At 30.7% G+C, this 18759-nt stretch overlaps 2 protein-coding genes across 15 annotated transcripts in view; both read left to right on the top strand.

Annotated features, from left to right (window-relative positions):
* The window catches only part of LOC132748579 (kelch-like protein 5), an 89247-nt gene extending 78108 nt beyond the window's left edge, over positions 1–11139 (top strand). For all 10 annotated transcript variants that reach the window (XM_060738198.1, XM_060738197.1, XM_060738196.1 and 7 more), the window contains 6 exons: positions 986–1175; positions 2525–2749; positions 4318–4480; positions 7349–7561; positions 9471–9642; positions 10113–11139. In XM_060738198.1, coding sequence (XP_060594181.1) covers positions 986–1175; positions 2525–2749; positions 4318–4480; positions 7349–7561; positions 9471–9642; positions 10113–10172 — 1023 coding nt within the window. In that variant the 3' untranslated portion in view covers positions 10173–11139. The remainder of the gene's footprint in view (positions 1–985; positions 1176–2524; positions 2750–4317; positions 4481–7348; positions 7562–9470; positions 9643–10112) is intronic.
* A 6629-nt stretch (positions 11140–17768) lies between these two features.
* Positions 17769–18759, top strand: part of LOC132748578 (uncharacterized) — a 70031-nt gene continuing 69040 nt past the window's right edge. For all 5 annotated transcript variants that reach the window (XM_060738188.1, XM_060738186.1, XM_060738189.1 and 2 more), the window contains exons 1-2: positions 17769–17889; positions 18535–18739. In XM_060738188.1, coding sequence (XP_060594171.1) covers positions 18549–18739 — 191 coding nt within the window. In that variant the 5' untranslated portion in view covers positions 17769–17889; positions 18535–18548. The remainder of the gene's footprint in view (positions 17890–18534; positions 18740–18759) is intronic.

Here is an 18759-nt window from a genome sequence, read left to right as displayed (position 1 = left end):
AGCATAGTATAAAATGCAGCCTTCTTTAGTTTGCCCTGCCCTCTGAACATCTGTATATTATTTAATTAGAGAAGCCTGTTGTGTTACATTACAGAAGCCATATATATATTAAACAAATAATTTGTCAGAGTTAAGGAATAAGTCTGTAACCCCTGATAGCAATATATCAGCTGCTTAAAACACTTGTTAATGTTATCAGATACCTTATAACATGTCTCTTTATAAACTCTCTAATTTAATTACATTGTATAAACATGGCTTCTTCTTTAGATACTAATATTCAGTACATGTAATAGTGTAAGAAAAGTGTAAGATACTGGTAACTTGTATACAGTACTTCAAAGGAAAATCTATCAATATATTTTTTTTTCATTGTAAAAAAACAAAACACATTAATGTTCATTGTATGTACTGGTTTCACTAATGAAAGTTTACTTATTTAACCCATGGTTCTTTATGAAACCATCATCAAAGGTCTTTGTACTAGGTAATAGAAACTGAAACAGAAATGAGATTTTAATAGTGCACATGTTGATGTATATAACGAGGGTTGAGCGCAAAACTACAGTAACTTATATAACATAAAGAAGGACTTACAACAGTTTTGCATCAACCCTCAATAAGGACCTCTTAGGTTTCACAAGAACAATGCAGAGGTTGACTGAGTATATTTTAATTAGTAATTTAGAAAACATTTTAATAAACAGGGTAATGGAGGATTGTTATGGGCATATAATATTGATCAGATATGAAAATAACATTCAGATCCTAAAATACAAAAAAAAACAAAAAAAACTAAAAAACCACATTCAATTCCTTGCAATGTGTTTGTAAATTTTATCTTGGACTTAAGATGTCAATTTAAGTCCCAGATTTTATGTAAAAAAAAAAATGTACACAAAGTTGCACAAGAAAACTTACTTTGATAGGTTAATTTTTTTGTGTGAGTATTTTGATTGACTTACTATTTTGTTCTTGTTCACAGTTTATAGCCGACCATGTAGAGACGAATCCACTCTTCAAGGATAACAAAGACTGTCAGGGTTTGATTATGGAGGCTTTAAAATATCACCTACTACCTGAGAGAAGGTCATCATTCCAGAGTCCAAGGACCAAACCACGTAAATCCACTGTTGGTATGATGTTTGCAGTAGGTGGTATGGATAGTAATAAAGGTAAAATATTGACATTATGTCAGTAAACATTGTATTTTATAGACATTTTTGTAAACTTGTCTCTCTTTCTCTGTCTGTGAGCCTGGGTCCAAGGTTATTAATAAATTCTCTAAGCTTAAACTCAGATCTCGGGCATTTGATTGGTCAGAAACTTACGCAGAATGTACACTGACCAATGAAAGTGATAAGATTTGAGACAGAACTCAGAAAAAAAGTTTTGTCACCAGGTGGTTTGAGACAAAATATCTTAATCTGTTTGACTTCCACTGTATGTTACAGTGCATAACTTGGAGTAGTTTAACAGGTTAGAATATGTACAGAATCCAAACACTTGTGAAGGTAATTCCTTAATTATTTGTGAACTACTCTTTAAGAATATGTGGGCTAATTTTTAAAATGTCAGCCTCAGAAGGCAGTGATTGTGTTAAGCCCCCACTGGGGTCACACCATTTATCTTCCAGCCTTTGGGTTTATTGACACCCTTATTGGTTAGTTTCAGGAACTGGACTTGAATGGTTTAAATAAGCTCTAAGCATTTATCATAATTAAGCTATTAGTATAATTATTTATATAAACTAGATACTGTTGAAAATAGGCGAAATAAAAACTTACCAGAACATGAAAGAACTAGAAAGTCTCCAAATATGCTCAAGTTAAGTGCACTGTTTGAGATATATAAGCCTCATAAGATTGAAGTTTATTGCCTGTGTAATAATGCCTGGGAGAATGATACTTAGAGAATTGATTGAAGTGAAGATGACATCAAATTATAGTTGATGCTTCTTTCCCTAGACTTGACATTATTATAGACATTTATAGTGCACTTTTAGTTAATATGTCTAAGAGAATAACATAAGATAAATTTATTACGTATAAGTACAGTATTTTCGGTTCTGTGGTAATGTAAGTTCCCATTTTAGAATTCTAATGATACCAATATAATCCTGGTGTCTTTTGTCATGGTAGTCAGTTAATGTCAATATAATAGACAAAGGTTGCATAAAGATTGAATAAAGAGACCACCAAAGGTCTCGGAAATTAGAAAATTTCAGACTAATTTTGAATTTTCCAAGCGTGAGAAAAGTTTCTTTTGCATAATTTTCTTATGTTCAACTCATGCTATTGTGACAAAAATAATTTCCTTATATCGCTAGTATATCGCCAGGCCAGACTGCATATCTGACTTATTAGCTGTGTTACCTTTACATTATCATTTTTTATAAGAAAATGAGTCAAAATATTGTTTATGTAGATTGCCATTTAGAGTTAACCATCCATTTGTAGATTGTGATAAAGAGTTAACTATTTGTAGATGGCGTGATAGAGTTAAGCATTTGTCATATTTTCAGGTCCATCAACAATAGAGAAATATGACTTAAGGACCAACACTTGGACTCAGGTTGCTAATATGAATGGTCGACGATTACAGTTTGGTGTGGCAGTACTGGAGAATAAACTCTTCATAGTTGGAGGTAGAGAGGGTCTGAAGACACTAAATACTGTAGAATGTTATGATCTGAGAAAGAAAACGTGGACCCTCATGCCTCCAATGTCAACTCATAGACACGGATTGGGTAACAATTATTTTTAAAAAAATTTTCTTTTTTTTTAAAGCACAAATATAAGATTATTTATTGATGTTTTTTTTGTGATTTTCATTTCGTTATACAGTAAATTTGTATTCATTTTGTGAAAGACATTTTGTCTACAAGTCTAAAATAGATACAAAATAGATCTAAGATGCCAAAGACATAGGCAGTCGTTTTTGTAGCCTGTATATAAAGATAGATAATCTTTATTCAAGGGAGTGTTTTGTCTGTGATTAGACATTTGTTTTGTTGCTAGGTAATTTGTAGTGGAAATTGTTTTCTGAAAAATCTTCACAGAAAACTTGTGATGAATGATGAAAACAAAACAAAGAGATATTTAACATAAAACAATAGAGGTTCATTTGAAAATGCTGTAACAAACTAACTTACTTTTTTTGAGTTATGGCAATATTGCATTTAATCCTTGATATAATGTAGAATGAAGCTGCAGGGATATATTTAGGATATTTTCCCTGCATTATTTTATGATTTTATGCAGTAAAATAACTTTATTATCACATGGTATAGCAGTTTAGTATATTTAATGTTATATATTTTCTGTCTGGTATGTGCAAACTAACATTAATTGTCACATTGATGGCATCCTGTCTGTGATATAAATCATAACATATGATAGAACATAAAATCAAATTTTATGTGTGCATGTTGTCATGGATTTAGTAAATATTGTCATTTTTATTTGGAGACATATGGATCTCATCAGTTTAAGATAATGCACATATGTATCATGATTTATGTAGTCGAATATTGTTCCATTTCTCGTATTTTTTTTGGTGGCATCATTCTGTTGGGTCAATTTTACATATTAATGTAATATTAAAATATTTTAACATTGAAAAGTTAAGGCCTTTGTGCTTTCATAGCTCAGTATATATAACATTAGGTCTGCATCTCTTGGTTTTTGTGAATTTAAATCTATGGCACAGCATATGTTTTCCTGTGACAATATTATTAAAGACATTGGTACTATATTAAATGATTTATATGTTGAGAGGTTGGTAGGTAAAACATGTTTGTTCTGGTTCGGACATTAAACATTAGTTAACTTCAGACCAGTATATAACTGAAATACTTTTACATTTAGCCTTGACCTTAAAATAAATGAAACATTTATAATGTTCCTGTTTCAGTCATTTCATAAACAAACTCTTAATACATCTTCTATAATTTATGGCAATACATGTATGTGTAGAATTTTGATTTTATTATCATATATTAATAATAAAGTAACAAGGATGTTAAAAAATTCATGTAATGTTTGTAACCAAGACATCAATGAAAATGAATCCCATGTGAGTCACAAGTTAATTTCATAATTGTAATAACTGAACCTACTTAAAAAAACATATTTACAAAGTGTTGCCATGAGACATCAAAAATTAAATACTTTCACATGTGGTACAGAAGTTCAGACTTAAAAAGAAAAAATGCAGCTCAAGTATTTTTTCAATGCTAGTGAAGTTCTTTTGATTCTAGAAACAAAGTGAAATATCAGATATGAGCGATACAGTTCATTACTGGTGTATTTACAGGTGTAGGAGTGCTAGAGGGACCTATGTATGCTGTGGGTGGTCATGATGGTTGGTCATATCTAAATACAGTGGAGAGATGGGACCCACAGGCTAAACAGTGGAGTTATGTTGCCCCTATGTCAACCCCTAGAAGTACTGTAGGTGTGGCTGTCCTCTTTGGAAAGTAAGTCATGAAAATCTGATTTATCATGATTAGACAATACATGAGCCGCGTCACGACAAAACCAACATAATGGGTTTGCGACCAGCATGGATCCAGACCAGCCTGCGCATCTGCGCAGTCTGATCAGGATCCATGCTGTTCGCTTACAAACCCTATTACAAGTAGAGAAACTGATAGCAAACAGTATGGATCCGCGCAGGCTGGTCTTGATCCATGCTGGTCGCAAACCTATTATGTTGGTTTTGTCGTGACGCGGCTCAAATGTAATAAAAAATTCAAGATGTATATATAATTTTGATTTGCTGTTTGAATTTATCATTCTAGTGATACAGTTTAGAAAGTAAAGTTCAAGAGAGGTAGTGTTGAAATAATTATAGAGACATGTTTTTTGAAGTAGAATTCTTCTGCTTACAGCTGTTGTTTTGTTTTTGTCTCAAGACAAATTGTAAATACTTCAACAAATATAAATTGATCACAAGAATAATGGAGGTTTCTGGCATATGCAATAGAAATTCTTGAGTGTCTGGCTGTAAAAATGTTTTTGTATATTTATATAAACTTTAGTAGAAACTATTTGTTTCTGTAATGATTTGTATGCAGAAAACATAATGGCATAATTGTTGTTGTGTTTTTTTGTAAGAACATACTTGGAAACCAGATGTTTGTCTATGTTGAAGAGATCTTCACAGACGAGAATGACAAAGACATGGAAGAAATATTACTATTCAACCCTGCTTGAAATTAAAGCTGCATGACTCCAGCAAAGTGAACAGATTCAAGATAAATTAAGCATTTATCACAATTTTTCTTATCAGGCAGCATGGTTGTAAAAGCTGATGAGAGCAGCCATGGTTACATATTCTATTCAAACAGCATGGTTATATAAGCTGATGAGTTCAACCATGGTTGCAGATTATATTCAAACAGCATGGTTATATAAGCTGATGAGAGCAGCCATGGTTACATATTCTATTCAAACAGCATGGTTATTTAAGCTGATGAGATCAAACATGGTTACATATTCTATTCAAACAGCATGGTTATATAAGCTGATGAGTTCAACCATGGTTGCAGATTATATTCAAACAGCATGGTTATATAAGCTGATGAGAGCAGCCATGGTTGCAGATTATATTCAAACAGCATGGTTGTGCAAGCTGATTAGAGATGCCATTAGCACAAATTCTAGTCAGACAGCACGGTTTTGAAAGCTAGATTGAATATCTATACTGGTTGTTTTGACGGCCTACCCTTGTGGCCACTATCAAATCCAGAAAATGAACATGTTGTATCAAATAAAACAAACAGTCATAATTTTTTTTAATCAAAGATGACTAAATATTCAAAATGATTTTGTAAGTGGAAAGACTATTGGAGAATGCTTGATATTTGCTGGGCCACCGGAGCCTAGTGGTAAAGGTTGCTGACATCAATTCTCTTGCCCCTCACCACTGGATTTAAATCTGGCAAGGACCTTTAAATGTTTTCATGTATGGAAGTTATCAAACTAGTTTACAAAATGTCTGTGGTTTTATACAGATGCTTACCTGAGCAATAATGCACTTTGAGTGGCACCTGAAGTCTTCCTGCATATGTAAAACTGGAAAGTTGCCGTTTGTGATTTATTGTTCGAACTTTGACTTTAAACCCAGCTAAAACCACTGTAACTTACAGTGGTGTTATTTCATAATTAAAATGAGATAGGTAACCGTGGAAAACTGCAATTAAGGCATACTGTGAAGATAATTAGACATAAATACTGGCTGGTAGCAGTAAATATTCTTTTAATTGTGTATGTGCATTACTGGATAAAGGGGAGTTAATTACGTAAAAGCACCCCAGCTCTGTGATAAAATCATTGCACAGTCTACATAAAAATATATTGTCTTTTGAAGCACTGCCAAAACTTGTCAATTAATGCCCTCATCTACCGAAATGTATCAAGTCCTGCTGGAACTGTGTGTGTGTTTTTATATTTATTTATTTCTAGAACAAAGCATCCACTAATGCAGTTCGGCTGATTAATTGGGCATTAGGGAAACTGTTTAAAAGAAATTTCTCTGTGAAATGTTGAAAAGTTTACTGCAGTGATGGTGGGATAAAACAATCAGATCTCCTACAACAGTTATCAACAGTGATAAAATGTTTCTCTTAAAACAGCACTTGTCTAGATTTATGTGAAAATTGTTCTAACTTTTATTAAATGTTTTGTTAGAAACTCCTGATGGGTTTTTTGTTATATATTACTGCTATATAAAAGGTGTAAAACTGCTTTGCTGAAGTGAAATGTATCTATAGAAAAAGTTACATGTATATCAATTATTTAAAAGAAAATGAAAAAAAATCTGTTCTTTATAATTCTATCATTCATGATTGTTTTTACTGCAAGTTTGGGTATTGGCATAATAATTATGGACTTTGGTAATATGCCAATTGTGATATTTACTTTATGAAACTCCAAAAAGATTTAAGCAATAATTTAGTTACTGTTATAATGATACCATAAGTTGTTGTTCTGACCAAAATTTACATATATCATTATTATATGTCAAACTGTTGCAAATTTGCTACAGAAAAAATCAGTGGCAACACTTTAGGTATAGCATAATTGTTACAAGAAAAGTAAATAATATCATAAACTTTGACAGTGAAGAGACCAGTTCAATGCCAATGAAACAGGAATCTCTGGATCAATCATAAACAAAATGTTTTGGTTGTACGTGCTTGTCATTGCCTGAAATATACATACACAGAGTAGCCTGTTGGTCCTTTAACATACCAGCTTGAAAGTTGCCATGGAGTTCAGCTTCAAAGGTGTGATTCAAAATCCACATAAAAGTTTATGACAATGAATTTGTTTATTTTCAGGTTGTATTCTGTAGGAGGACGTGACGGGTCATCATGTTTAAAATCTGTAGAATGTTTTGATCCTCACACCAATAAATGGATGCCCTGTACACCAATGTCTAAGAGACGTGGCGGTGTGGGCGTGACCACATGTAACGGGTTCCTATATGCTGTTGGGGGTCATGAGGCTCCAGCTACTAATCCTACATGTTGTAGATTTGATTGTGCTGAAAGGTGAGTTCACAAAGTTAGACAGACTGAGCTGTATTTATATAATCTTATTCTATTATTGATGTGATGTAGAACTACAGTTTTATGGAAAAAAATGTAAGCTTGAGAATTTTTTTGAATAAAATACTTAATTTGATCAGCTTACAGTATAATATCTGGTCATACTAGCAGCAGCTGTATATACCTTTGACATTATGTAAACTGCAAGCTTTCAATATTGAATGACATTTTAATTGTTGTTAAATTGCTGTTTACATTACTTCATGTTGAAGATTGATAAAAGTTTTAAATTCAGTTTATACAAATTTATTTTAATTCAATTGTGTTATATAAGCTTATTGAAACACTTGAATCTGTTCCTGAAATTAACCAGTACTAAGCAATAAAAATAAAGTTTCTTGCTCAAGGAAACAACAGCCTGCCTCTGGCAGGGTTTGAACCCATACAGTCAGAAATCTTTTTAAATCTATTCTGACGCATTAAACACTCTGCCATGTGGCCACTTTTAATATTTAAGTTGCTAGACTTGTGCACTAGACTCTATTAGATTGTGTATGGAACTGTCAAATTGTAATTTAAGGGATCTCAGTATTGACATTGACGAGGCAACAATATTGAGTGTGGTTATACTGACCTGATGGTCATACTGACCTGACTGGTGATACATGTACTTTGTTGTTATTATACAAGCACTCAAAGAAATAAGCCTTTTTTGTACTTTTCAAATTCTATCTGAAACCCAGCCAGTTGAATAATAGAAGTTTTAGGATAGGTCTTATAACTTCAAGATTTAAAATGGAGTGCATTGAGTGGGCTTATCTTCCTGTGAAATCAATTACCCCAATGCTTTTGAGAATATAATGTAAGAACTTAAGAGACCTCCGTTATGCCTGTAGATAAATTTATTACCATTTTCCCCTCTCATCATGCATTTTATCTGTATTCTAGAAAACAACAGTGTGATAAAATTAATATTTGAAATATTTTACAAAGAAGCATACTTGTTGAACAAACTGTTATGATATAATATTATATATTTAAAGAGTGTCAGATAAGACTAGCAAATATAACATCTTCTCATCAACGAAACATCAAAGGCATTTAACAAGCACTTTGTTTTTAGACGAGATACAGGATCTTGTGTAATTTATGATATTCCTGCACTGTTTATAACTACATCTTTGTATTTATAACACTGATGTATTAGGGCAGGCTGTGAAAATATCATGCTTTTAAAGAGGAAGTGTATATAATGTTCCCAAGGATTTGTTGAGGAAAATGATGAAAGGGGGAATATTGATACTTGAACTTGAAATTTATCTTTGTTGTTGGCCGTGTTTTCAGGAAGTAAAGAAATGAAATACTCTCATTAGTTTGAATTGTGTCAGGTGTTTTGTACTCACAGATTTACTGATTTAAATACTGGGGAAACTTTTATCTTGTTACATTTGTCTTGAATCTTACTTTATTTGTAAGATTTATAAGACTTAATGTAAGATTTGATACCAATGCACTAAGCACAGATTTTTGATATATAAAAATAACAACATTCAAACAACCCTATATTATTGCCTTGTATATACTGTGCTCCTCGTAGTTCAAGGTTCAGAGGTATGGACACATTTTAATGGACTATTGTGGCATTTTGCAGAAATTAGCAAATTGTTCTGATTTCCGTCAAAATCTACAGATTTAAAATATTTTGCACACAAACTTTGTTGTTAAGATGTATGGCTAAAATATCTCAAGTTTGACTAATTTTAACACTTGTCACATGGAAATATGCCATTACTGTGAAATAAGTGATGACATGAAATTAGTGACGTTGAGTATAGTTGTTCAGGCCAATTTTAAGTGTATAATAATCATAACAAATTGTGTAAAAAGTTAATAAAAGTCATTATTTTTTCAGATATGACCCCAAAACTGACCAATGGACCATGATATCTCCAATAAGTGCACCAAGAGATGCTGTTGGTATGTGTTTATTAGGGGACAGACTGTATGCTGTAGGGGGTTATGATGGACAACATTACCTGAAAGATGTTGAGGCATATGACCCTATAAATAATGAGTGGACCAAGGTATATTTCAATTGTTTTATATTGTAAAAATACAATCCTGTTACAGATATGTTGTCATATATAAGCCATAACAAACAAATTTTTAAGTTTTTCTAACATAAATATTTGAGAGTAAAAAACAAAATATATATTAATAAATGGTGACCCATTGCCTACATATTTTATTGTATAAAGGGGATTTAAGAAATTTAATAGTTTTTTTACGATGGTGCTTATCATATCTATTAAAGTGTTTTATGGATAAGTTCAAGTATTATGTATATTGAAATTCCATGACATTGTGCATTGATTCTCTATTAACACATACATTATTGGTTATATTTTTTGACATCTTATATGGCCCTATAGAAAAGGTTGTTTGTTTATATCACCAGAGCTGTTTAAATAACTATGTTTATCCTGCCATATAACTTGTCCAGAATCATGTTATTTAGATATTTTTGACACTTGTTTATTCTGTATGTTTTCAGGCAGCTCCGTTGAGCACTGGGCGAGCGGGGGCGTACGTTGTACATGTGCCGCACAGTTGACAAAAACCCCGCTGGTCACTCTCATCATTGAGGAAGTGGCCATCTGGATTTTTTAAGCGGAAATCCAAATTGAATTCCAGTCCATCAACTACCTGGATATAAACATTTCATAACTCAGATATAACATAACATAGACTTGTACTAGAATACATTCATCTATCATAATGGTGTATTTGTTTGATAACATAAAATCAGTCTGTTTGAATAAGAAATCTCAAGTGAGTTCCAGTCTATGAACATTTATTTCGTCAACTGTGAACCATTCTATAAATTTTATAGAAACAATTTTTCCATTGACAAGAATATTGTAATTCTTGAAGAAAAATACATTTTTGTAGTGCTAGAGATAATGTAAGACAATATTTCCAATATTTTATATACTGCAAAGGGCCAAGATCCAGTGTAGAAATTAGGATTCATAACTTGGAAGGTTCAACTGAATTTCTTACTGTATACATGTAGAATCAAGTTGACTGTGATTGATTGTTTGATTGAATGCATTAATTTAACATGTTATAATGTTATTATTACATTTGTGCAATAGGCATGCATTTGGAAAAAAATCCACTTATATATACCCACAAGATGAGAATTTTTTATGGAAATGAGTGATGATGATGTAATTGTGTGAAAATTCTATGTGTTACTTCAAATGCACTTGCCATATATAAAAAAATGGACAAAGGGAGGTAACTCTACTTGAATAACCTATTTTTGTAGAGCTGTTATTTATTGTGATCTAACATGCGAAAATGACAAACTGAAAAGTTACAGTGAAACTCCACATTTATGTGTGCATTTGTAGATTAATTTTGTTAAACATCTGGATTTAGAGATGATTAAGTACACTTGCTGATTTTGTATCACTTTAGCAAATGTTTAATGAGTAAACATATATGCTGTGTGGAAGGTGGAAATGAATTTGCATAATATTTTATGTGTATTTAAATGGTTTTATTTCTCAGAATTTGATAATCTTGTGTGACTGAGTGGTGTAAGTGCAGGTTAGAATGACCAAAGGGGTTTGTGTCACTGTTTAGATGTGATATTTGCAAGGCAAATAGTATGAGTATTGCCTTATATCTATTCAGGCTTTTTGTAAGTTAGGGGACCAAAAGTACCATTAATTCAAGTTTTGACTGTACATAACTGACTTGTGTCATGAACAAAACAAAATTTGAGATGAGTGGAATATTCAGGTGTATTTCAGGTACAAAGAAGTTTAAAAAAAATTTCCACTCTAAGAATGATGATATCGTAAATGGTGTTATCAGGGCATGGCTTTCTTTTTGTTTGTTTTTTTTTTTGAAAATAAACTAGTGAGCATCAATATATAAAATGTATTGTCTTATAAGTTGATTGTTGCCATATTGGCTTCTTTTAACCCTAAACCTGCTGAATTACATAATGGACTCGTCCAGGTTTTATTTTTGGAACTGTCCATTATCAATTTTGAGGATATTGAGATGAAATTTTGTAGCCAGTTGACAGTATAGAGCCTGGTCAGACTGTATGGATGTACAGACTGGTCTGGTTCTATACTGGCGGCTATACTAGCGGCAAAGGTTTAAAGTTTCATTTAAATCACTATAAGTTGCAGGGTGGTTAAGGGTTTAGATATGTGTTTTTAAATAATTATTTTTGAAAAATACAATAGGAACCGTTTATATTGTTTAACATGAAATGTCAGTACTAAATAGTTTTTGAATAGCATAATAGACTTTAAATTTTTTATCTTGCTGTTATAATGTAATGTTTTAGAATATGTACTATTTGAAGTGAAAATTTTGATAATGAGAAAATATAGTTGTAAGTTTTTTTCACAAGTTATATTGGACCAGGATTTTTTGTAAAAAAAAAAATGTTTTTGCTTATTAGATGCTTTTTTGTTTCATATAATATAAAAATTGTCCCAAAATTTTGCAAACAGTTAGCTTTAAGTATTTTGAGGTGTCATATTCTGGTTTATAATTGTTCTAATTGAAATTTTAATTAGAACATTAATGGGCATATTATAATTGCATGGTGTGTGAATCCATAGGTTGTAAATATTAACAACATAAATATATATGTATGTTTTCTTTTTTTCCAAGTATCAGTCCCTATCATTATTGTGTGACATACCTTAAAGCATCATTTCATACTGTCATTGTATCATTACTATGCTATGTCATAGCTTTATGTCTCATAGATTTACTTCATATTGCCATCCTCATAGCTTCATCATAACACTAAATCATACTGCAGGCTTTTCCTGATATATGTATGTAAACTAGCTGTTTGAAATTTTTAATTTTGTAACGGCTAAACTTTTTTTATATATTTTTCCTTAGGAATGGTATTGCTTTATTTGTACATCTATTTCAATAAACTGTCACAATGCTAGATTTTTAAGGTTATAATAGAATAATACAGAGATTTTCTATAGTGTATAAAAAAAAATCAGATTTAATATAGTGTTTCAGTTTCACAGTTAAAGTATCAATTAATGATATGTTTATGAGGGATAGGTTTCCTACACTTAATTATAATTTAGCATTAGATCACATTGGAAATAAAGAAAATATTGAATTCTAAAACCTTACAACTCTATTTTGAAATTGATTATGCTGGCACAAGAAAATATTCAAGTTCCTTTAACTTGATATAGATTTTACATCATAGCTTGAATATCTTAAACTTTTGTTAATGATACAATGTTTGATGTTACACTTCACATTGATTTTACCACTTGTTAGTCACTTGTAATTAACATTTTATTTAAAAAGATTTTGAGATGAATGCAAGGAAAAATATGGATTATTTCATCAGTTTCATAATCACAATGTCAACTTTGAATGTCTCATTTTCATGTATCAACTTTAATCTTGTTTCAAGATGTCATGCCATATTCTATCTTTATACGTCATATATTACAACACTAGATTGTTACATATATTTTCTAACATCATTTCTAAACAACGAAATTTTCCTACAATTCTTTTTTTGTATAAATATTTATTTTATAAACAATTTCTAGTAATATAGCTTTAAACCATGACATTGGTCTCACAAAAGTTGTATAATTATAAAATGTCATATCACTAATACAAACTTATTGTGATTAAAGCTTTACATGTAAAATGAATAGATAACGAGACAACTAATGAGAAACTTGAGATGTGTCACAGGGACTCAACACAGTGTTGGGAATTAGTGTAAAATGTAATTCTAGGAAAAAAATGTATATATATATACTTTATATAATAGTCTATATATTATAATTATATTAAGACTTCCCTTGTTTTGTATGATTCTCGTATTTGTATCTATAATAAATGCTGCTGAAGAAGGCTGAAAAGCTGAAAGCTAGGGCAAATTCAAATTAGCATTTTTATTTATATATAATTTTTTATTTTTTTATCTTGAACTACTTTTTACACTATCCCAACACTATATGTACTTTATATAGTTATAGTATTTTTATATAAAGTATGTATTTTTTGTAGAATTACTTTTTACACTGTCCCAACAACGTGACGAGTCCCTGTGGTTGTAATAAATAAGTCTTCCATAATATATTGTACTGACAACACTCAATATTGCTGACTCATCATTATGATCAAAATTATGAGCTCAATAATGCCAGAGTAAAATAATGATCAGATTTGGAATATACCAAAGTCTTTCTGTACATTGCCAAGCACATGTATGTTTAAGTCCCAAGGATATAACAGTAAAAAAAATATATCTTTTTATAAGAAGTTTAGGTCTCAAAATTTTTTGCATATCTAATTTATTTTCATGTATCAGAGATGTGTTTATATTGAGGTTACAAATGAAAGTGAGATAGTTTTAAAGTAAGTCTTCCAGCACATTAGGTGCTGTATGTTGTAGTGCCTTTTATGTTGCCATATCACAATGTTTGTGTGAACAATTAACATGTTGACAGTGTCTAATGGTAAAAGTATTATTACATCTTGTAATTGTCAAATACAGATATTTATTATGGTTGCTAGGAGATTACTATTTGCCATAGATGAAACTGTGTCTGAAAAACTTCCTTTCATACAATTTTCTTACTACATGTATATTGTAATGACTGCAAACGTGCATATTCTTGATTAACAAATATTATCATGTCAAAGAATAATTATAAATAGTTTATAAAACCTCTAGCTTTAACCATTTATTGAATATGATAATATTTTATCAGTTATATCTTACAAGTTAAATGACCACCAACACTTCAGAATTAATATAAACATTTAAATGCAACAATGTACTATTCCATTAATCTTCAACATTGATCAGTTTTTCAAGTCACATCAATTAAGAATAAAATGAAATATGTACTAGATTTTTGCAGATTATACCTTGAATGTTCTTAAATTGAAATATAATACTTGAAAATGAACTATAGAGATCTTATCTCTATATTTATACATGTTAAAGGTTTTAAATATTTTATAAATAATTGATGCTTGCAAAAAATATATTTTTCACATTTAAATATTTCAGACACCAATGAGCATGTATGCAAGCCACCATATTGATTATATTTTTTCAATAACGTCTCACTGGAAAATACCCTCTCATGTGACAAAAAATGTATTAAGATTAGGTATTACAAAAACTGTGACAAAAAAACAACAACAAGAATGGCTGACCGTTTATGAGAATATGTGTACTATATAAGGTGAAACCTACTTATGCATTAGGCTTTGTAATTTTTATATATATAGTAAAAGTTGAGTAGGAAAGACACTAAAAAGATCATGTAAAAGTGTTTTATATTTTGTATTTAATCTTTTCCAACTTTTCATTGTTTTAAATGTTTTCAGGGCTACATTTTTCATCTGTTTTGTTTGTAAGCTCTGTGAGCAAGTTTTACACAATCATGTAATATATTCGTTAGATTAAATATGTTGAGAATGTATGTCATGTACTTGAATATACAGCAATTGCTTCATCAAAAAGTATTTTCCCATAAAGTTTTTTTTTCATTTTTTATTTAAGTGAATAAATATGCTTGTACCCTAGTCATTTTGTTAATTGCCTACAGTCAACACCACTATTTTACACAAGTGCTGTAGTTATTTCTACTTTAGTGTATTTAACAGTATGTTTTTTTTTTATGTTACTGAATTTGGTAATGAGAGTGCTTTTGTTATGAACACATGTACAGTTGGTATATGTGGAAGAATTAAGGTCCAGTTTTATGTTAATATAAAGCATAATCACCCAACATTTGTAAAATATGTGCTATATGGTAGTTCTCTTTTTTGTGTTCCAAAATAATTTCATATCTTTGATGATATATGTATATAAAGCAAACTAGAAAATGAACAAATAAAATGACAAAATATTTACAATTCTGTTGTTATTTTCACCTGCAATATTAGTATAGAAATACAGAATGAGGAAATTAATCTGAAGAGTTATTAGTTCAGACCTACAATAAATGGTAAATCACAAATCTTGAAAAATATTTTCAGTCCAGCCTTGTCATGAAACCACATTGGAGTCCCTTTAAAACAACATATAAGGTTGTGGTTCTATAGACAAGAAAATTTTATCCCAAGCAACATCTTTGCAAAATTTGCCAAAGGGAGATGATATATAAAATTATATCTTTATAATTAAAGAAATTTTGAAACTAAACTTTAGGACCACAACTTGAAACTTCTTAGGTGGATAGATCTCAGTGAGGACAATAGTGATAACTCTGCCCATCATAATCTTTGAGTTATTTCCCTTTGTTATTTTTCATGTTAATTTGTCAGGAGCATGTCTCAAGAAGTATTTGCAACATCAACTTGTGGGTAAATCTTCTAAAGAAAGAGTCATGCAAAGCACAAGAATGATAATTCTCCTTTTAATCATTTTGAGTATTTTTTGTGCTCATTTTTTTTTCCAAAACATAACTCGAAAACTGATGGATCTCATTGAGTAGGAATGCAGTGCACAAGTATAATAATGCTTCATTTCTACTGCCTTTTATATTTTTTTTTGCATAATTTTTGTTGGGACCATAACTGAAAGTTTTAGATATAAAATGTAATTTGAAACTTCATTGGAGGACTCTAAATCACAGAGAGAAGGAATGCACTGAAAGGGTTTACAAATCTCCACAGCATATTTATGGAGATATTGCCCCTTTTTTCCATGCTTATTTTGCAAATTTTCTTCTTTTTTGTATAGGCTATACAAAAAAATATTTTAAGAGATAGCAACTTGAAACTTCATGGGTGAATAGCTCTCATATAACAACTTTGTACTATTTGGGTTAGTGCTGTGAATTGTTCAATGGATTATGATCATTTTATATCTTTTCCTCCTGTCCAGCAGAGGATGATAGGTTACTGTCTGCTTCAAGTTTGTTTAAATAAAGTTGGCTGGCTCCTCTAAAGAGCTGCTAGATCTATTAATAATACATTAACGAGAACTACCACAGTCTGGCAAAGATACCCTGGGCATTGCCCAAACACCAATTTTTAAAAAGGGTATTCATTTTGACTTAAGACTAACTATTTAGTTTTGCCAGATATATCATTGCTTTTATATTCCTTGTTTTTATTTTATAAATAGTTATCTTGGATATTTACATTTGAAGAGGTCTCAGATAGCTAGAAATAATTGCAGATATCAACAAATGGTACTACAGCACTGAGAAGGAATATGTAAAATACAAACACAAGATTTGTATGCATTCCCATAGCAAACAATTTGCAAAATTAGAACAAGGTAAAATCACGTGCATTTTTTTTTCACTTGTAATGTATGTGGGTCACAAAAAGATTGTACTTTTTGACAGGATCCAGTTTTGAGTATTTTTACCCACTTATTGCCATATAGCCACCACAAATCTCAACACATGAAAAAAAAATGTGCATAACCTCCATATATCTTATAATCCATGTTTCATGAAAATATTCTAATATGGCAACATTCCAGATTTCCTGCATGAAGAAGACCTCATGTACCCTTCCATGCATTATTTCAAGCATAAACAGGCTCCTGAGTAGAACCACCAACATTCTGTAACCTAGCTGTATAGTATAGCATTTGATCTGTTGGGTTTCAAACTCACAGAAGTGAGGGCCAAGTGGTTTGGAGTCAACAACCTAAACCACTCAGCCACAGATGTGCCATGCACCCTAAATGTATTTGAAACTTCAAATATACAGGTATTTGAAACTTTAAATATACACATGTACATTTATGAAAGGGTCACAAGCAAACTCAGAAAGCCATTAATTAGTTTCACAAATTTTAATAACAAAATCTTAATCATAATTATATAAGTATTCATCTATATCCTGGCTGATATTATTGAGTTGTGGATAAAGCATTGTTATGACAGTGGATGTGAAGGAAATATTCATGGTAAAACATTCCAAAAATAGAAAATAAATATCTAAATTAATAAAATACATGTACAGTACATATCAAGGATATAATTCATTGATTAAATGATTAAAATTAGCAAGCAATGTTTATATAAAAGTACAAGTCATTTCAATGGTTAATGTGTCTATATATAAATTCATAGTTATTAGGTTAAAATAATAACTGATGAGACCAAGCAATAAAAAAAAGAATTTTGTGTAAGTACAATTTTTCGCCCCAGCAACTCGTACCAAACAATATGGCGGCGGTTGTCAATTTTTTGTTTATCTAAAATTGAGATAGAGTACATACGTTTACACTAAGGTTTACATTAAGATCTGTGTCCGTAAGTAAAAGGGACATATTCTTTTCTATTCCTCAGTCAAAAGTCAGCGGGTTTTTAGTCATTTTCACTCTGTGCATCGAATAGAATTAAAGTCTTTATTTATTATCATTAGAATTCGCGACAATGTAATATTTTGATGACTTAGTATGTTTTGTTTGTCATAGATAAATAATTATGATTTTTGTGCTTTTGTATGTCGCATTCATACACAAAGACTTCACTTTGTTACTTTTCAGATTATGTGATATAGTAAATAGTCCAGAAAATTTAACTTAATAGGAATCAAGATATATTTTGCATGTGATATTGTGATAGGATAAAAAAATCACAATATTTTTACCCTACTTTGACCCTTATCCTGGTTCTCGATTTCAGAGATTGAATTCCAGATATTAGTTATTTCGTCCAAAAATTAATGCCAACATTATTAATGTGTAAAAAAACACAGTGCCTTATGATTTTTAGAAGATTCTGAATTTAACAGTTTAAATCTGTCCATGTTAGCTACTGACAGTAGGAGAAAACAGTCTGTTTAATGGGTCAAACTGTTTATGCTTAATTAATACGGCTATATAGTAAAAGTATAAGGGTAATTAACACACATAAACTGATTAATATCTGATCATTAACACAAAATACTTTTAGAATCATCACTAGAAATGGGCATTAAGGAGTTGTATCCAAGTATTCGAGATGAGAGGAGGACATTTCGCTATGGTACAAACCGTATGGTTGAAATAGCTTTGCGCCATGAGCTTGATGATATGGCCAAAAAATCACTGGATGAAATCATAATTAAAAAAGAATTGGAACAACTTAGACCTATTGATAATGAAGAATTTACATCAAGGTAAGATTTTAAAAGTTTAA

Source organism: Ruditapes philippinarum, unplaced genomic scaffold, assembly GCF_026571515.1.
Source record: "Ruditapes philippinarum isolate M1 unplaced genomic scaffold, ASM2657151v2 ctg1019_1_1_1_1, whole genome shotgun sequence".
Lineage (NCBI taxonomy): Eukaryota > Metazoa > Mollusca > Bivalvia > Venerida > Veneridae > Ruditapes > Ruditapes philippinarum.
This window is presented reverse-complemented; position numbering and strand designations above follow the sequence as displayed.